General features: G+C 44.4%; 1 protein-coding gene and 1 long non-coding RNA gene across 2 annotated transcripts in view; both read right to left on the bottom strand.

Moving 5' to 3' along the window:
- The window catches only part of GPM6B (glycoprotein M6B), a 152663-nt gene extending 140825 nt beyond the window's left edge, over positions 1–11838 (bottom strand). Inside the window, exon 1 of the mRNA XM_067723199.1 lies at positions 11405–11838. Coding sequence (XP_067579300.1) covers positions 11405–11408 — 4 coding nt within the window. The 5' untranslated portion in view covers positions 11409–11838. The remainder of the gene's footprint in view (positions 1–11404) is intronic.
- An 876-nt stretch (positions 11839–12714) lies between these two features.
- The window catches only part of LOC137217368 (uncharacterized), a 60875-nt gene continuing 52855 nt past the window's right edge, over positions 12715–20734 (bottom strand). Inside the window, exons 6-7 of the long non-coding RNA XR_010940079.1 lie at positions 16314–16425; positions 12715–15965 (exon numbers count right to left, since the gene is read on the bottom strand). This is a non-coding gene — a long non-coding RNA (uncharacterized lncRNA). The remainder of the gene's footprint in view (positions 15966–16313; positions 16426–20734) is intronic.

Here is a 20734-nt window from a genome sequence, read left to right as displayed (position 1 = left end):
CCAATAACCTACCAAAAAGTTTCAACCTCTCCAGGGAAATTCATATAAAAAACAATGAAATACCACTTCATACCTATCAGGTTCTTGAAAAAATTAAAAACGGTGAGAACACCAGATGCTGGAGAAGATTTGGAGAAACTAGAATGCTCAGACACTCCTGGGGGGAGTGTAAGTTGTCACCACGACTTGGGAAGCAGTGGTGACACTACACAATTTAAAGCCAGCTCCACGTGATGACAAAGCATTCATTCTGCTATGTAACCGAGCAGGACCCTATGGGGCCTTCCTGGGACAGACCCCTCCCCCCAAGTCCTCTGCTTTGGCTCCTCTCGGAAGTAACCTAGATAACGGTACCTGATGTACATTTCCTGAGTTATTTTACAGATGTGTAAAGCCCCCACTAAAAGAAAGACGTTAACTGCTTGATGCCCATGAGCACATAGCCCCCAGGCCTCCTGTAGCCTAAGGACCGGTAATATTAACCCCTGTGACACCGCCCTGTTCCCTCATCATCAGTCAGAGAACTGTGCGAGAGCTGATCACATACCCTGGGACTCCCCTCCCTCACCTTGCCTTTTAAAAATGCTTCACTGAAACCCACTGGAGAGTTCGGGTCTTTTGAGCTCTAGCTGTCCCAGACTCCTTGCCTGCTGCTCTGCAATAAATGCTGCACTTTCCTTCACCACAACCCAGGGCCAGTAGATTGGCTTTATCGTGCGCAGGCGAGAGGACCCAAGTTTGCTTCGGTAACAACTATATCATGACTTCAGTCAGTAAGATAACAAAAATCCTCATCGAAGGAATGAAGGCAGATTATTACTAAATCCCAACAATGCAAGAAGAAAAGGTAATTTAGCAAAAACAGTTTTGTATCTATTTCTAAGAGTTTTCAGGAGGATAACCAGAAATCATCCCAGGCCTTCAACCCTTTTTCCAAACCTGCACTACACCTGGAACACCCACTTAACTAACAGTTCACTAACTACTGTTAATTCAGACAACTCCTAAAACTCTATCTTCTTCAAGAAACTGGGAGGAGGTCTTAACATCTGTTACATCCTTACACCCTGAAGCCAGAAATTATTCGTAATGATCGTATCCTGAACAAATACACATCAACAACTTCCTCTTTATTCACAAACCCTCATGATGTATTTTTCCATTTCCGAGGTGGCTAGTGAGGGTACCTTATCTTTATAATCCCGTCATCTGTAAGCTTTTTCATGTACCCATCTCATCTCCCATCAATTATTTTCAAAGTCCTCACACCTGCTGTGCCAATGTTTTGTTTTGTTTTGTTTTTGCGGTACGCGGGCCTCTCACCGCTGTGGCCCATCCCGTTGCGGAGCACAGGCTCCGGACGCGCAGGCTCATTGGCCATGGCTCACGGGCCCAGCCGCTCCGCGGCATGTGGGATCTTCCCGGACCGGGGCACGAACCCGCGTCCCCTGCATCGGCAGGCGGACTCTCAACCAATGCGCCACCAGGGAAGCCCCCTGTGTCAATGTTTTCTACTTAAAACAGAGGGTAGGAACCAGTGGTTGATGTATTCCCTAGCACAGCTCTACACATGAAGGCATTTAATAAATGCTTTTAACCATAATGATTTAGAAACAGGTCTATTTTCCAGACAGAAAACATCACTGAGTTTTTAAATAATGTTATTCATGTTGATCAAAAGCTGCCAGACCTAAGAGTTCATCCTGTATGATTCCATTTATATAAAGAGCACAAACTGGCCAAAGTATGCTGGCAGAAATTAGGAATGATTACCCTTGCTTGCGGCTACCTGAAGTGCAGCTTGCAGGGGATTTCTGAGGGGCTGGTAATATTCTGCTTCTTAATTTATATACTGGTTAAGTTTGCAAACATTTATCAAGCTGTATGCTTACGATCTGCCCACTTTTTATGTGTATATTATACTTCAATACCGAAAGTGATTTTTATAATATTTGTGCCTCTTGCAAAACATCTAAAATTATCTGTGACAAAATATCATTATATAATAGAGCTCAAAACAGTTTTTGGTAATCCAGGGCAGTGGCTTTGCAAAATGACAGTAATTCGTGGAGTGAAAACTCATCTCTTTAATGTTCTGAATTCTGCTTTACTTAACTGTGGATACTGTCAGACTATTCCACAGGAGAAAACTAAAAAGAAAATGTAACATAGACAGCTGCATCAAATAAGGTCATCCTAAGGGTGTGAGTTTCTTTGCTAATTACATCTCCATTCTTCGCTCATTGTGTGAAGGAACAGACGCCTGAATTTAAGCTGCCATTTTAAAAGCCTCCATTTAAACATTCTTTTCAGGGAGTCGTGAAACACCACAGTCCGAAACCTAAAAGGGTGACTTGATACACACACAAAATAGCAGATTTTGTAGCCTGCTTCTGACTTTCACTTCCAAGGTTCCTGCTCTTTGTACACTAGAACTATTTTGCAAGGGTGCTCAGATCCCTCAGAAAACACCAATTTAACGTCTCCATCTGAGAGCAGGGAGATCAATGGCTGTTCAAAAAGGATCTCTGTGAGCAAGAAGGGGGAAATCAGTCCCTTTAACTCCTGCGTTTCTCAAACACACGGAAAAATGTAAAGAAGTCATTACTACAGACCCTAAGGATGAAACAGAGTGTTCAGGAGGTTGCCTTAAAGGTTTAATCTGGGCAGATTTGATTATAGCTAAGGAGATGAATTCTAAATTTGGAAAGGCCATCAAGGTAATTAAGGATGTTAAGAAACGTGACTAGATCCTTGAGATCTTTCTACTTAATGAAGAGAACAAAGGATAATGAAACCAACTTTAGCAAGCAAAACGAACTTCACATAGATTCAGTTCTTTCAGAGATAAAGCATCCTGAACATCAGAACAATTTACCAAGGAAAGCCAGACACTCTGTGTTTGCTCTCACTGTTGAGATGGTTTAGGTACCATTTTACTCCAAAGAGTGAATTAGGTGGTCTGCAAGGCTCCCCACTATATCTCCAGATTCTCTGATGATGTTGAAAAAAGGTTTAAAAAAAAAAAAAAAACTTCCTTTAACTTGAAAAATCAAGTATCCCTTTCGGAAGGATAACATCTTTTGAACCAGCGATTTTTCTATTCTGTAGGTGTGTTTTCAACGATGCCATTACTCAGATTTTATAATATTGTGAAACACAAAAGGTTTTCAATTCCTCTTACTTGAAAGCAGTGGCTCTCACTATGGGGTGATTTTGCCCCCCAGGAGTTGTTATTTGGCAACGCCTGGAGACAGTTTTGGTTGTCACAACTTGGGGAGCGTTACTGGCATGTAGTGGGTAGAGGCCAGGAATGCTGCTAAATGTCCTACACTGCACAGGACAGTCCCTCACAACAAAGAATCGTCCAGCTCAAAATGTCAAAAGTGCTGAGGCTGAGAGACACTGAGCTAAAAGTACACTTGAAAGGGAAGGAAAGAAGACTTCTTTTGTCTCAGTATCTGTCTCCAGTTGCTCCGAAGAGGAAAACAGAATTTAACAGTCCTACACAAAACAAACACACAAGCAGATACTAAGCAATAACTCTCATGCAAGATCGTTTACAACAGATCTTGTCAAACCAAGTTCAAATACACGAGTTATAGAGCCATTAAGAGTAAAATTCAAAAGATCAAGTTTAGATACTTTGTCCTTCAGCAGATTCTGTTTTTAACCAAGCAATTTTTACTTCTAGACAGTAAAATCCTATTTTTTGATTACAAGAAAAGTACTCCTTTTTAATTAAGTGATCAGCTCATCTATCAGATGTAGGTATCAGATGTAATATCAACCTACTAAAATAAATTTTAAAATAAATGACCAAGACTGATCAAGAAAAATAAACAGAATACAAATTACCTACATCACTAGGAATGAACAGGGGAACATCACTACAGATCCTACAGACAACAGGATTAGGTAGATAATACAAAAATATTATGAACAACTTTATATCAATAGAGCTAATAACTTAGATAAAATGAAGAAGTCCTTGAAAAACACAACTTATCAAAACTGAAACAAAGAGAAACAGGAAATCTGAACAGTACTCTCTCTGTTAAAGAAATATAATTCATCGTTTAAAACATTTCCACAAAGAAAACTCCAGACCCAGATAGCTTCACTGGTGAATTCTTTCAAATATTTAAGGAAGAAATAATGACACTTTCAAAATAATCAAATGTATAAACAGGCAAGAACTGGGTTTCCTTTCAATGCCTAAGCCCTCTGGAGTCGCACCAAAGAGACTCTTTCCATCCCCAAAAGGCTCACACTTCCTTCCTTCTCCACTTTATCTTTTGAAAGGGAGGAGGCAATAGATTATAAATATTCTTGCAAAATGCACCTATGTGTGCCCATGTGTAATCAATTAAAGCATTACTCTTCATCCAGTCTTCCAGTGCCCCTCCCCCCATCTTTTTTTTTTTTTTTCCTTTCCTACTTTTCCCCACACCCAGTCTCTGCTATGGCCAGGCCAGTCTCTTCAGGATCCCACCAGTAAACCTTGCTCACTCCTATCTCTCTTCCACGCGTACCCTAATCCTTTCCACCCTTCTCAACACAACTCAAATACAAGTCTCCCCCAGAAGCTTCCTACAAGCTACCCGAGTCTGGGTTTCTTTTATCTCCTTGGGTAGATTGTCACTTCTCTCCAGCTGTCACTTCCCTGCTTAAAATCCCTTTGTGATTCTCTGTGACCAACAGGGTAACGATCAAATTCTTTCCTAGCTTTTCACTATCTGGCCTGGCCTCTCCTCTAGCCTCAGCTCTCCGCACTCGCCCACGTTCAGGCCATGTCCACCACCTCAACTTACCCATGCAGGGGCCTCTGCCACACCTCCTGCTCTTGCACATCTGTAGCCAGGGCCTGGGATGTCCTCTCCCGGACACTGACTCTTGTCATCCCATTCATCCTTCAAGACTCAGATCAAGGATAACCACCCTCCCCAGAAAATCCCTCTCAGAAATACCACCCCACCCTTTTTTTCTCCCTCAGACAGAGGAAATTATTCGACAGGACCTTGTACTTCTATTATAACTGTTTATCTGCATCTGCAAAATAACTGCGGTGATCTGAGGACAGAACTGGGTTTTGTTTTTTTATTTTTGCTTCAAGACTTAGCACAGTACCTCGCTCATCTGAGTAGGGCTCTGAACACTTGTTGAGTGAGCAGATGTCTTATATTCCCAAAAGCCTTCAGGGTGATGGCCATGTGACAGGAACTCAAACACTCAGAGACTGGTACATGCTTGTTGCGTGGCACTGTGGTAGGTATTCATTTAACCCAATTACACAAGCTGAGAATGAAAACTCAAGACCGTTGTTGCCTTTCAATCCTCAGGGCAATAATGAATTTCACTGAAACAAAATGTTTCACTCCAAGCTTTTTTGCACTTCAAAAATCTGACAAGGAAGTACTTGTCACCAGAGAAAAATATTTTATAACATTAAAAGAAAAAAGCTAAAGGCAAAATTCAGTAATGAAATAACATTCACACTGTTCTTTAAATTGTTTCTGTGTCTGTATATGCCTACAGCAATCAATTTACTTTTTTTAAAAATAAAATTACTTATTTTTGACTGCACTGGGTCTTGTTGCTGCACACGGGCTTTTCTCTAGTTGCAGCGAGCGGGGTCTACTCTTCATTGTGGTGCGCGGGCTTCTCATTGCAGTGGCTTCTCGTTGCGGAGCGCACGCTCTAGGCACACAGGCTTCAGCAGTTGTGGCGCACGGGCTTAGCTGCTCCGCGGCATGTGGGATCTTCCCAGACCAGGGATTGAACCCGTGTCCCCTGCATTGGCAGGCAGATTCTTAACCACTGCACCACCAGGGAAGTCCCCAATTTACTTCTAAAGTGACTTCAAGCTCTGAAATTCTGTTACTCTGTGCAAATCTGTGCTCAACGTATTAATGTTATTAAAGAATAATTAATGTCATTTGCCCTATTTAATTTAGTCTAGTTTATCAGTTTGCCATACATAATTTTATATACTTTGAAATCTGTACATTTATAATGTAGACAAACCTTAATAAAATGCATTTTATATGATAAAACCCTTATCCCTTCAACAAATATTTGTGGAGTAGCTACAATACGTCAATTATTTGAATGAACACTGGGATAAAACAACGGGTAAAGCAATCTTTGTTCTTGACAAATTTGACATTTGAACAGAAAAGCCATATTATAAACACTAACAAGCTAGCTAATAGTAACCAGAAAAATCATGTTAAAGTTATTAAATGGGTGACATTGGCTGAAGATACAGTAAGAGCTCTCTTACCAATGTTCACCTAATGGACCCACCCAATTACCCCATACTCTCTATTCTTTTTGTAAACCATGATGACCATCGCCCACAGAACTTGGTTTCTAGGCTATTCTCCAAGACATCTATGTACTACTTCATCCACCAGCTGAACTGTGTACCTCAGAAGAGTCTATTTACTCTCAAATCTGTTTACGCCAGTTGTACTTGTTACTAGAATTATGAAATTTAATTAGGTGCTACACAAACTAATAAAATGAGTGCCAAAAGAAAGAGTTTTTACTTCTCTGAAAACCAAGTTGAATGGCTTTGAAATGCCTTAAAAGATGAGTCACTTGGAAAAACAGTCGCTAGAATAAGTATGGGCAATTTTAAAGGTTTAAGGGGAGTGGGGTTGGTGACCTAAAAGGATGCTGCAGAGATTGGCTCTCACTCTAAAAGCATCGAACTGGAAATCAAAAGCCATTGAATTCTGGCTGTGATTTATACACAACGAAGACTTTGAGGGCTCACACTCAAAGACCTTGACTTTCCAACAAAATTCCGGTGAATTAATGTTTAAAATTAAATGAAATGTGTAAGACACATATATGGTACTTTTAATGATTCACCACTTTGGCATTTTCAATAAACCATCTAACTGGTTGACCTCGGATGCAGCAGATAAGGATGTCCTCTAAGAACCCCTTAGAGGGGTCAAGTGGTTTGGGCAAGTGTTTTGCTGGAGCAAAAAAATAATTTCCAAGTAATTAATTACTTCCTGTTTGTCACAAACAGTACTCTGTGCTATTGGACTAGAGGTTTATTCAAAATTTCAGTCCACATCCCAAGACTTGAAGGGCGCTCTCTCCTGGACCCGAAGGTGGGCTGTTACTAGGTCTTAACACTCCGAGGGAGGGAGGCTAGCCCATTCTGGGACTACTTCCTGCCCAGCTATTCCTTAAGGTACCATTCCTTCGTCTCCAGCTGCATCTGAATTCCTGAGCAAACTTCCAGAAGCAAATGTTGTATGTGTGGGTCCTCAGTGTACGTGCTTCCTTCTGACTCTGGCCTCTGAAGATGGCCTGGGCCCTGTGTGCAGAATCAAGAAAGGCTCTCCAGTGGCATGGACTTACACATACTACCAAAATAGACAGCTAGTGGGAAGCAGCCGCATAGCACAGGGAGATCAGCTCGGTGCTCTGTGACCGCCTGGAGGGGTGGGATAGGGACGCTGGGAGGGAGACGCCAGAGGGAGGAGATATGCGGATATATGAATATGTATAGCTGATTCACTTCGTTATAAAGCAGAAACTAACACACCATTGTAAAGCAACTGTACTCCAATAAAGATGTTAAAAATATATATATAAAAAATTAAAAAAAAGAACGGCTCTCTGGAGCGGTCAGCTCTAAAAAGAGGGCAGGAAAAGTCAAAGCTGGAGGCCCTAAAGAGGGTGAACACTTCCTCCACCAGTCTCCTTGGAGGAGGGCCAGCTGTCCTATTGGCGGGCACGTCAAGATGCCAGCATTCAACGCAACTACCAGTGATGCCTGTGATGCTGGCTTCATGAAAACAAAGTGTTTAAATAATTAGGGAGCTGTTTTCTCATGTTTTTCAAGCCTAACATGACCCTCTCATTTCTTTTTTCTAAATTACATCCTTTTAGATCTGTAAGGGCCCAAAGAAATGATTTCATCAAACCCTTTTATTGTGCAGTAAACCGAGCTTAAGAAGACAAAATGATTTACCCAAAATCACATGGTAAGTTCGTGGAATTGCTGGGCCAGGCACCCGGGCCTCGGACTTGGTCTGCTTTCCCTCTATTTCCTGGCCCTGGGGACCGCCAGCACCAGCGCCACCCAAGCGCTTGCTAGACCCCACCCAGGCCCAGAGTACCAGACACTGCTTTCTGCAGAAGATCACCAGATGACTTGTATGCACGTTACAGTTAAAGAACTGCTCTCAACCAGTTTTTTTTAATGCTATTTAGTGAAATGATTGACTGTGTTTAAATTCATAATCCTCATAAAAACTTCCCTATCACAACCACGGATCAAAACAACTATTTAGCTGTTTTGCTGTATCTGATCATTTCACATATAATTTTCATTTAAAATTACAGGCAACTAAGGAAACAAACTCGGCACTTCTCTCTGGATACACGATCCATATCAAAGCTGGGTGGATAGTCTACAAATGCCTCTTAAGAGGTTACTGCAGGGAATCCAATTAGTTGGTATGTCTCCAGGCTGATGAAGTAACGGACTCAAAATTCTATTAGGCAACCTGAGTTCCCATCAGAGTAACAGTGACAGAGACAGAGAGACAGAGACAGAGAGAGAGAGAGAGAGACAGACAGACAGACAGAGACAGAGAGAGAGACAGAGAGAGCGAGCAAGCGCGCGCGAGTGCAAGCTCGGGGCAAGTGGGAGCACACACGTGCACAATGGGCAAATGTGGAACTCTTCAGCCAGTGAAATCATTAGCTTCAACTGATTCATTTAGGTGTTGTACAGCATACAAAAAGTACATCGACATCTTCCCATTGTGCAAAACAACCAACGGCACTGAATAGTCAAACACACTTCAAACATCAATTGGCTCATTGCATTTACATGAAATGTCCAGAATAGACAAGTGCATAGAGACGGAAAGTAGATTAGTGGTTGCTAGGGGTTGGGGGGTGGGGAGAACGGGGAGGGACTTCTAATGGGTACAGGGTTTCTTTTTGGGGTGATGACAATGATAGCTAGTGGCAGTGGTTGCACAACTCGAATATACTAAAAAATCACTGACTTTGCGCACTTAAATGTGTGAATTACATGGTATGTGAATTCTATCTCAACAAAGCCATAAAAAAAAGTCAACTGGCTCAACAATTTTTGAAAAACATGTTTTCTTTTAAGATGCATTGAAAGATAAATCTGCATGCACCACCACTGCTCATTATTTTCTTTGTCAACTTAAAGATTTTGAATACCTTAAAATTTGAGTCCAAAGGGACTTTTATCAGTTATTTCCACAAACCTCACCCATTTTACCAGTAAATTAACTGATACCACATTAAGGAAGTGACTTGTATAAGAACCAAAGTCCCCGCCAGTGGACAAATGGTCAGAGTTTTCCCAGCGTTAAATCATTTCAATTACAACATTCATCAGGGTATGTTCGATTCATCAGGGTATGTTCGGTAATTAAATACATCTGGAAAAATAAAACCAGTTCACGGCCCTGTGGTGTATTTACTAAGAACCTACCAAAGGAAATCAGTATGTTTCCCTTCTGACGTGAGGGGACCTTTTGTGTTTTTTTTAATGTAAAAACTAAGAACTAAAGCCAAGGAGACTGCCAGAACCAGTGAGGTATGCACAAATTAACATAAATTGGTAATTGAAGTGTAGAAGCGATAATTGTCTCAGACACAAGGTACTTCCTTGAGAACAGGCCTCTGGTTTGGGCATTTGCTTCATGAGTACCGCATGGAACTTCCACACCTACTTAAAAATAAAGCCCGCCCCAATGAAGACCAGGGTATTGAGAAAGCCGTTCCCAAGAAGGTCCCCAAGTGGTAATTCGACGCTCAATTTCTAACCCGAACGAATCCGAATGCCTAGCTTTAATAAACAAAAAACAGCAACAAAAAAAACCCCAGAGTTAACTTATTTCAGGAAAATTAGTTAATGCTTTCCTCAAGCCTGCACTTCTGTGTAACTTCAACATGTCTGTGCCAAGCACTGCCCAAACAGTTACAGGCTGTGACCACTCAGTGCGGGCATTAAGTAGGAACCAGAGATACAGGTCATGCAATTCTGCCCTTTCTAGAAGGATCTTAACCTATCTCATACCTAACTTTTTGGTAAGAAATTGTCCTGTTGGATTTGGGGGGCCTTATTTCCTTTCTGATTTTGATCACCTAGTAAATTTTTAAACACAAACCAAAAAAAAAAAAGGTTTAACTCTAAAATTCTTTGAGCTTTCTTTTAAATGCGAAATAATGTGCCCTCCTTACTAACCCTCACCGAAATGTTAATCGATACAAAATTACCACCTACACAATCAATAGCACAGGGAATGTAGGAGGCGGGTAGGGGGCCGGGGGCTCCGCAAGGAATTCCCGAGCCCTCCCCAGGGGCCGCAATGGTTAAACGCACTGACTCCCTCATTAGGAATACTTCCGAGGGGCTCCTGAGTCTTGTAGCTTTTGTGGCGCTTGTGGCTGGAGTCTGTCTGCCACTAGAGAAGGATAACAGAGCAGGGAAAGAAAACCCTTTCCCAGGCACATTTCCAGGGGTGCAGCGGAAAAAGCTTGATTTCCAACGCACTCTTTACGAGTTTTCCGAGCGATACAGCGTCCCCATTTAACGACATGTTGCTGACAGCAGGATTTCGGGGGGTATCAGGAGGTGACAGACAGAATCCTACAGCCGCCTGTTATCTGCCCCGGGCCAGGTGGGAGGTTTTCAACCCCCAGAGCTCGGCTTTTTCACCCTGAGTAGTCGATCCCCCAACTGCATCGAAACCCGCGGGGCACATCGTCTCCACCTGCTCCCAGGTCATTATTTTGATAGTTGAAACGGGAGACAAAGAGGCTCACCCTCAGTCCCATCCTGTCCCTCTCCCTCCCACCTTCCTGGTCTCAAGGGTCATGGTGCCCAAACGAGCTCTCGGAAGACCCCAGGGTTGGGGAACTGGGCGTTGGCTTCAGGTGGGTTTAAGGCGAACAGGACCCCGGCACGGTGGGACCGGATCGGACTCGGAGCTCGGACGACAGGAGGGCGTCCCGGGAAAAGGGCAAGAAGCTACTCTCTCCCACCCCCTGAAAATAAAACCGGAGCCGCAGCCCGGGACGCTCCGTCCGCGCCCTGGGCTCCCCCTCCCGGGGTTCCCTCTCTTCCTCTCCCGCGAGCCCCACGCCCTCGGGCGCAGCCGAGCGCCGCCGGGGTGGGGACGCCCCCGAGATAGGGCGGGGACGCGCACCTGGGCGTTCGGGACACCTGCGCCGCGCCCCTCCCACCTCCGCACCCCACCCTCCCACCCGGGCCGGGTCGCGGAGGTGCCCGCAGGAGGCCCCACCTGAGCGGGGGCGGGGCGGGGGCGCGAGGCCGTGGCCGTGTTAGTGGCGGTGGCGCGGGGCCAGCGCGTTGGCTTACCCATGGCTGGAGACGGGCGGGAGGCGCGGGCTGCGGGCGCTCGGGCTCCCCGGGGACGGGCAGAGCCGGTGGCACAAGTTTGCAGGTCCGGCGGGCACGTGCGCGGGCGGGCGGGCTGCGCTGGGCTGCCGGGCTGGCTGCTGGTCCTCGCTCCGGGCCGGGGTGGGAGCGCGGCGCGGCTCCGCCTGCACTGGGGGCCGGCCGCGCCGAGAGGGACCCTGACGTCAGCGCCGGGGGCTTTGTGCGCCCGCAGCCGGGGCCCCAACCGGGCAGCGCGCGCGCCGAGGCGGCGGCGAAGCTTGCGGCTTCCTCTGGGACCCCCGAGCGAGGGCCAAGGGGCGCGGAAACCGGAAAAGCCAGCGGGGGGATGGGGAGAGAGGGGAGCGGGCTGCCAGGATCTCGGAGGCGCCGATCCGCGTCCCAGAAGAGAACTATTACAGCTGGAGGGGCCTTTGCCGTCCTAGTCATCACCCATTGTGCAGATAAAGAAACCGAGGCCGGAGGCACTGCTCCAAGGACTCCCTGTGTTTGAGCAGCCTTGACCCAAGCCACAGTCCCGGAACCTTTTGTTCACGCGGGGGCTACTTAATTCGGTGGGTCTCCACCCTGGTTGTACATTAGAATCAGCTGGGGAGCTTTTGAAACCCGATTTCATCTGGGCCTCAGCGGGCGGGATCGAGGCATTCGTGCCCCAGAAGGTGCCCAGGTGATTCCAATGTGCGGCCAAGGTCGTCAACACTGACTTGTGGGTAACAAATGGCTTAGAAGGGCACAGACGGCACCCTCCCATCTGGGGTGGTGACAGATTTGGTGGTGTCCATAATCCGCCTGCTTGATCCCTGGAAGCCCACCCCTGGCAGGCTCCGGGAGACTCTGCAGACCCGGCCAAAGCACCCCTTCTCCTGCGGCTGAGGCCTCCTGCTTGAGCCTGTAAGTGAATTAATGGTTTAACAGTGTCCAGGTCTTAAATTCCTTCTGTCTCCTTAGACAAGAATTTTCCTGTCTCCAAAGGTATTAGCAAAGCTGTGAGATCCCTGCAGTTTTACTCTGGTTAATGCTTTTCTGAGACATTTCTGAGCCCAACCTCCCCCCCCCCCCATAGTTTAATGTTGTGCTTTTTCATTGTTCTGAAAATACATAGTGTTACTTGAACAGAGGGTTACATAAACAGTAACAGTAGATAGTACACTTAAGGGACATTTAAGCCAGAAGAAGGAGGCTTTAGGACTGAGAAAGGGTGCAGCAGGCAAACATTTCATCTAATGAAATTTATTGGATTAGGAAAGATTTTATCAAGGCAAAGCTCTAGAAATCCTAATAATATTTTGCAGTAAAGGACAGAGATTTGTGCTAGGCAGATCACTGGCTCATTTTCACAATCCCACGGGGAACACTCATTCCTAACCAATCTTCATGCAGTAATAAAACAGCAGGGAGCTCACAGGTTTAACTTTTTGTCCTCCTGTTACAGAAAAGTAATCCATTTGAAAGAGGCCTGAAAGCACCTGCATGCAGGAATCCAACTGCAGTTGACAATAACTGGGATCACCTGCAAGAGGGTGACGGCCACGAGGAGTTCATTTAAGTCCTGGTTTAGGGAACAGCGTTCGGTTTGGTTCGTTCCTACATCTTGGGAGGCTCCTAGGAGACAGTGAAAACAACAGAACGGGACTTGGGCGCACAATCTGAAATAGTCTTTTGGCAAGATATGACCTCCCTCAGCCACTCTGGAAGCAAGAACTCTAAGATTGTGTGCACTGAGATGAAAGTAAACCCTTTGGTCCACTTTCCGTCATTCCCTAGAAGTCTTGAATTTTTTTTTTTAACCAAAGAAAAGAAATAACAGCTGTCCAAATACTGGAGCCAGTCACAATGGGATACTGTGATTGAAAACCAAGTTATAGCCATTGTGTACACACTGTCAAAGGAAAGCCACATTTTAATAGAAACTTTTACTCACTTTGGAAATGTCATGGACCGGTTTCAACAAGCAGTTGTCCCTAAAACCCTTAAGAAAAACAAAACAGCAGTTGGGAAATTAGCAAGGCTACTACTGACCTGGTGCAGAAGAGAGCTAATGTACATATTTGACTATCAGTCTAAGAAGTGCTATTTTAAAATAATAACCAATTTTTCTCATATAACTAAAACCTTTAAAAATTAAAGCAAGACTACGTTGCAAGTGGACGAGTAAATTGGTAGAGCCTTTCTGAAAAGATATTTGGCAGGATGTATCAACAGACTTAAAAATATTCATAGCCTCTGGCCTAATAATCTGCTTCTGGGACTCTCTCCTGAGTAAATAATGACTGTTTCAGTCAAAATTAACGTAAAAAGATGTTTAGCACAGAGCAAGATGTAATAGCAGATCAAACAATAAAAACAAGAAAGGAAGCAACAACTGTTCGATAGAAGGTACGCCGTTGCATAAATTATCATTGATCTAGCTCCCTGGTTCTCAGCTGTGGATGACTTTGCCCCCCTGGAGATACTTAGCAATGTCTGGAGACAGTTTTAGTTGTTACACCTGGGGAGGGGGTGCTACTGGCATGTGGTCGGTGTTGGTCACGGATGCCGCTAAACACCCTACCATGCTCAGGACAGCCCTCGCCACAACAAAGAACGATCCAGCCCCAAATGTCAGAAAACAGTGACATATACCCACTACTGTATATAAAATAAATAACTAATAAGGACCTACTGCATAGCACAGGGAACTCTACTCAATACTCTGTAATGTCCTATATGGGAAAAGAATCTAAAAAAGAGTGGATAGGGGCTTCCCTGGTGCTCCAGTGGTTAAGACACCATGCTCCCAATGCAGGGGGCCCAGTTTCCATCCCTGGTCAGGGAACTAGATCCCGCATGCCGCAACTAAAGAACTAAGACCTGGTGCAGCCAAATAAATAAATAATAAAATAAACTAGAGTGGATATATGTATAACTGATTCACTTTGCTGTACAGCAGAAGCTAACACAACATTGTAAATCAGCTCTACTCCAATAAAAAAATTTAAAAAAAAATAGTGCTGAGGTTGAGAAACCCTGCTGTTTCTATATGATCAGATATCATGCAGCCATGTTTGCAAAGAATTATGTGGGAAAGTGCTCGAGATTGTTTTATTATTTTTAAAGCAGAGTAAAAAGCTGAATGTGCAATATAATCCTAGTCATATTCATATGTACATATATATATATGTACTGGAAAAGACTGAAAGAAAATACACTAGGGTAGAGATTACTACTTATTCACCAAACATCTATCATCTATCTGGCCACACAGCTGGACTACATTTCCCAGACTTCTTAGCAGTTAGGTGCTAAGTGATTGAGTTCTAGCCAGTGAAGTCAGAAGTGATGTCCACCACTTCCAGGCCTTAGCCACAGAATCTCCAGAGCATGTGCTTCTACATGCCTTCCCCTCCTCTCAGCTGAAACGTGACATTGACACCCAGGGTGCCTTCGAAAACCACAGGCGAAGATGGAATTGCCTCTGCCAGCCTGGGTGACTGAATGACTCTGTGCAGCAGAGGCTCACTCCTCCCCAATATACACTGACAGCCCAGAACTGACCTGGACACTTATGTGAACCAGAAATAAACTGCTGTGATGTTTGAACCATTATGTATTCAGGGGCCTATTTGTTATAGCAGTGGCCCTACCCTTACTAATATATTAATATATTAACATATACCAAAATACTGACAGGGTTTATCTCTGGGATTAATGGAGTTTTTAGTTATATTTTAATACCCTTTTGTGTTTTCCCAGACTTCTACAAAGAGCAATATTACTTTTATAATCGGGGGGAAAAGTATATAGCTGTATCTTACTCCACAGTAGAGACAGTCTCCTATTAATTTTAGACTATCAATGAAATCGTATTTCCAACTGATTTTATTCAATTTGAGCTCTTACTGACCCTCAATGCCTCGTCTAGGAGTACAACTAATTACAAACTGTAAGGACACATTTTGTCTGCCCTAATCTTCTGGGGGGCATTTAATCACATGTGTGCACATCACTGCTTCCTGTTTCATAATTTCTCATGAGGCTTGTCTCTCCAGCAAAAGTCTCCTTAATGGGCAGAATCTTCCTTGACGTTTGATTCTTAAAATCTCCTCTCAGCTTCTTGCTTCTCTAGTTACTTTCTCAGCACATCAGGCATAATTTCTAGCCTTTCTAGCCTTTTCTCCTGTCACTCAGAAAGACAGCTGCTTTCTCAAACTAATAGGAAGTCCATGAATTGGTTTTCAACTTTTATAGTCACCTTATGACGAAGCAAAAAAAAAAAAAGACTGAGTTCTGTTTGCAGAACTAAATGAAAATGTTAGCAAACCTTGACAATGTTTGACTATGCCAATGAAAGCATAGATGACACAAAGCGGGGCATGGGAGAATATGAATGAAAAAGCAGCACTATTGATATCCTCAGCTGCTCAAGCGGGGATCAGAGGATACAGTCAAACTTCGATGGAGAAAGAAATAGAGATTTGTGAGGAGGGATGATGTAACTGACGTAGATCCTCATCATTCACGTCAAGGAGTCAGTAGGTATTGTCTAAAGTTGATAAATCAAGAAAGAGAATTCAGCACATTATCAAGATCAGAGCCATTGGTTCCCAACCCCATCAGATCTGATGTCATTTATAAAAGAACATTTATAATGCCCCTTTGGCACTCCACAAATGAAATCCAAATGAAAGAAAAGATCAATACAACACCTCGATTATAATATAAAGAAGAACTGAAAGTAATTTAAAATGAATAGTGTTTTCTCGATGTGTAAACACTCAACCGGAAGACGGAATGAAGTCATCCGATGAGCAACTGAGTTGTAGAATCCCCATGAGTGGGACAGCTAAGACGCCAGCCCTACAGAGATGTATAGTATTGGTCATCCACATACCAAGGGTGGTCTTGCCATCAGTGTCGTGACATTCCAAAATGGCGAACAACTTGGTAAGGTTTCAAGCGAAACAAAGTGCAGTCTTCCCTCAATTGACACGGCAATTGCAGTCCTGAAAAAAAAAATCTACATTTCTTAAAACCACCCCAAAGTATCTTGTGTTTATACATCAGATGGACTTATTTCTTAGGTGCTGATAACTAGAAGCAGATTTTTCAGCTATATAAATGTCCAGAGGACACTAAAAAATTGATGAAGAAATGGGGACACGTCCTCATTGTACAAGGCTCTCCTGTGCCTTGCACGCCCGTCAGCCCATCCTGAACCCAGTAAATACCAGTAGCGCCCCCTCCCCATCACAGTGACAACCCCAAATGCCCACACCAGTATCCAAACTGTCTCACCTCCCTGCATCTAGATTGCGGAAGCACCTCCAGAGGAACTCAAACAAGAAAGAGTTAAGAGAGATTGCTTCTTGGAGCGAGGCCATCAGTTTGGAGAGGAGGGCCGTGAGGCTGTTTTTCATCAAGCCCTACTATTCTGTTTAATTGTTATCACAGGTATGTTATGTATTATTTATAGATAGATATAAATATATATAATTAAGTAAAGCACCTATGTCTACTGGGTGTTTAGTTCTATGATTTCTGGGCTCCTGAGACCTTATTTCCAGACATACCCATGTGTAAAATGGGTATATTCATGGTCCTTACCTCATATAGTTGTTGTAGGGATTAAAGGAGGCTCAATAAATGGTAGGTATTGATGCAGACGTTGTTGCTGGTGAAGTTAGCATTGTTATCTCTGCCTTTTACCCTGGGGAGGCTGATGGGTCCCTGAGGTAGCCAGAAAGCAGCTTTAAGGCGAGGGCATTCCGAGATCCTGCAGTGCCAAAAGGGATTGGAAGTATTGGTCCAATTTTTTTCCTTATTTTCTCTTAGGCAGGCAGGGGAACCCTCAGTTGGCTCCACATCTGTGCTAGAGGGTGGAGGGACGTTACTGATTTCCATTCTTCTATTACGCTGTGTTTTATTTGGATGTTTATTTACTAATTGGTGAGGGATGGGGGTCAGGTGGCCTTGAGTAGTAAGCAAATGTAGCCCAATGTAGCAAGAAGCAACAGGAAATTAACAAAAATTAACTTTCCTATGTAGTTGGACAGTTCATCATTTCATGAGGGAAAAAATGAGCTTAAATGCACATCTTTTAAGACTCCAAATGCCCCCAAAGACTAAAGATCACTCAGAACCTTGAGTGTGACTCTAGATGGTTTTCTGACTGCCCTACGTGTGATCAGCCATCCTGAGAGCAGGCAGGTTGAATGGAAGAAGGGCAGACAAGAAGTACAGTGAAAAGCATAGCACTCTAAAGGCAGGGACCCTCAGCACCCAGCCTGGGGGCAGCAGGGGCGGGGCTGGGGGGCCTTTTGCAGCCCGCGAGGAAGACCCACAAGGAAAAGCTGCCCAGATCTTGGAGACAAAGCTGAGATAAAGATAAAAGCACTCCCAGGATGTTCAACTTTGCCTTCCCCGCCTACATTTTACCACACTCAACTTTGGGATGGAAGAGAAGATGTGATTTTTGCCTGCCTGATTTTTTTTTTTTTTTTCCGGTACGCGGGCCTCTCACTGCTGTGGCCTCTCTCGTTGCGGAGCACAGGCTCCGGACACGCAGGCTCAGCGGCCATGGCTCACGGGCCCAGCCGCTCCGCGGCATGTGGGATCTTCCCGGACCGGGGCACGAACCCGCGTCCCCTGCATCAGCAGGCGGACTCTCAACCACTGCGCCACCAGGGGAGCCGTGCCTGCCTGATTTTTAAGGGGCTAATCACCCCCAGGGTGGGAGAAAACAGAGCCTGTGTGACTCTTCCAGTGGGTCTTCTGGTCACCTGCAGGTGACAGACGGAGGGGTCCCAGCTCTCTGTGCCCCTGGTCCTCTCCCGAGGTCCTCTTCCTCAGCACCCAGGGCAAGGCCCCGAGATTCCCTCTCACACTTTCCTGGTTATCTATGGTGTCCTGACCTTTCCTCAGTTTTCCTTTGATGAAGAAACGGAAAAAAAAGAAAAAAAAAAAGAAACGGGGTCTTAGAGATATTAGGTCATGTGTCCCAGGTCGCACACTGAGTACACGGCAAATCCGTCCCCTCCACGTCGTTACCATCCATAGAAAATGTTCCTGGATTGTCAGATTGCTGGTCTGGGCTACGAGGAACAAGTGCAAGACCTCAGCAGGGCTCCCTTCTGGGGCCTTCTTTCAGAATCAGTCTCCAATTCAGCTGTGGCTTAGAGAATGGGGGAAACGGCTACACCCTGCCGTGTGTCTTATGGAGTCGCAGCTGAACGTGATGAAGATGCAGGTAGAACAGAAAAATAGCAGCATCCCAGGGGGCCCTGGATTTCCAAGCTGGCTGAAAACAGATCCTGCCTTTAATACACAGTTCACTCCCTTCTGTCCTTTTATGAGGCAGAGCGAAAGGCAGGTGGTTTTCCTTTGGCTTGTACTGAGCAGTTCGATCCATAAACCTGGGTTATGTCCACCTCTGTCTTTCACAGGACACTCTGCTTTCGGACTGTGGCTGAGCTCCCCACACATATGAATCAAGATCAGAGTTCACAGGGTGGCATCAGCGAACACCAAAGAATATAGCTAATCTGATAGCATGTCCTTGCTTTTGCAGACGAAATTTAAAATGCAACAATGTACCCAGCTCAAAATTGTTTAACTAGCCTATCATTTTCATTAGCTGACAATGATTTCTCTGAACCATCCCACACTTCCCACTTGCCTGGTAACAACATTTTGGGTAGCCTCTTGGAAAACATAATGTTGCTTTGGGCTAGAATTTTCCTCTCTCTCCTCCTGACTGATTCTTGTAAATGTGTCATAGAATCTCTAAGTTAAAGGGAATTTTATAAGTCCGTCAGTCTAGTCATCCACATTCAGGAATCCCTTGTGCCCTGTCTGTGGCTGTCAGCCCTTCAGGTATATTTCAATACTTCTCAGGACAGGAAGCTCACTACTATTATTTCTCAACAAATGTGACTGTTAAAATGTTTTCCACTCCAAGTTACTGTGTGCCTCTCAACCTCCATCGCCTATCCGTGAGAGAGGCTCTTTTCATTCCAAGTTGGGTCCCGCTCCTTTCACTGTTCTGCATCACAAAAGTTTGAAAAATCTCTCGCCATCCTGGTTGTCCTATGGGTGACATTCTCTAGTTTTGCAAAGTTCCTCTTCAAGTAGCGGGCTCTGAGTAAACATGTACATCTCCAGCTGCTTAGGTTGGAACTGTTTCTTCTCGAGTTGAAAACATTCTAAGTAACAGGCATTTTGTTTGTTGAGGTAAAATACACACAACATCAAATTAACCATTTTAAAGTGGAGAGTTCACTGGTATTTAGTACATTACCAATGTGGTGCAAATATCACTATCTAGCTCCAAAACATTTTCTCCAGCCCAAAGGGAAACTCTGCGCTCATTATGCAGTCACTCCCCATCCCCCTAGGTAACCACTCATCTACTTTCTGTCTCTCGGGATCTGTCTATTCTGAACATTTCATTATAAATGGAATCATACAGTAGGTGGCCTTTGTACCTTGGCTTCTTTCTCTTAGCATGAGGTTGTAGCACGTTCCAGTATTTCATTCCTTTTTTAAATAGCTGATTAATATTCTATTGTATGAATAGAATATCCACTGTAGAGACAGAATATCCAAAAATATCCCTTGTCTGGATAGACCACAATTTGTTTATCCGTCATTTGAGTTGCTTCCACCTTTTGGCTATTGTGAATAATCTTGCTATAAACACTGGTGTGCAAGTATCTGCTCTAGTCCTTGCTTTAAATTCTTTTGGGTGTATATACCAAGTAGAATTGCTGGGTCATGTGGGAATTCCATGTTTAACTTTCTGAGGAACCACAATAGTGTCTTCCATAGCAGCCGTACCATTTGACATTCCCGACACCAGTGTCTGAGGGATCCAATTTCTCTGCATCCTTGCCAATACTTATTTTCCATTAAAACTTTTTAAAATTTAATTGAATTTTTAAAAATTATAACTGTCCTACTGGGAATGAAGTGGTATTCTAAGAAATCTAGTTTATAAGACTTCCTTGACATGGCCTCTGAGGCCCTGTCTAGGCCCACCCTAATCTCCCACTGCATGCCCCCATTCTCCCTCTCCAGCCTCACTGCTCTCACAGGCCCTCCCTCCCAATGCAGGGCCTTTGCACATGCTGTTTCCGCAGCCTCTTTGCCTGGCTACAGCCCACTCACCATTTGGCTCAAAAGCTGAGCATCACCTCCTCAAGGAAGCCCTCTCTGATCTCCCCAATCGGTCAAATGCCCCAAATGACAGTCTCATGGCACCATCCACCTCCCCTTCCTAGGACCTACTACAGTTGCAATTTACTCTGGATTATA

Source organism: Pseudorca crassidens, chromosome X, assembly GCF_039906515.1.
Source record: "Pseudorca crassidens isolate mPseCra1 chromosome X, mPseCra1.hap1, whole genome shotgun sequence".
Lineage (NCBI taxonomy): Eukaryota > Metazoa > Chordata > Mammalia > Artiodactyla > Delphinidae > Pseudorca > Pseudorca crassidens.
Note: the sequence above shows the minus strand (reverse complement) of the source record. Positions and strands in the feature narration are given on the sequence as shown.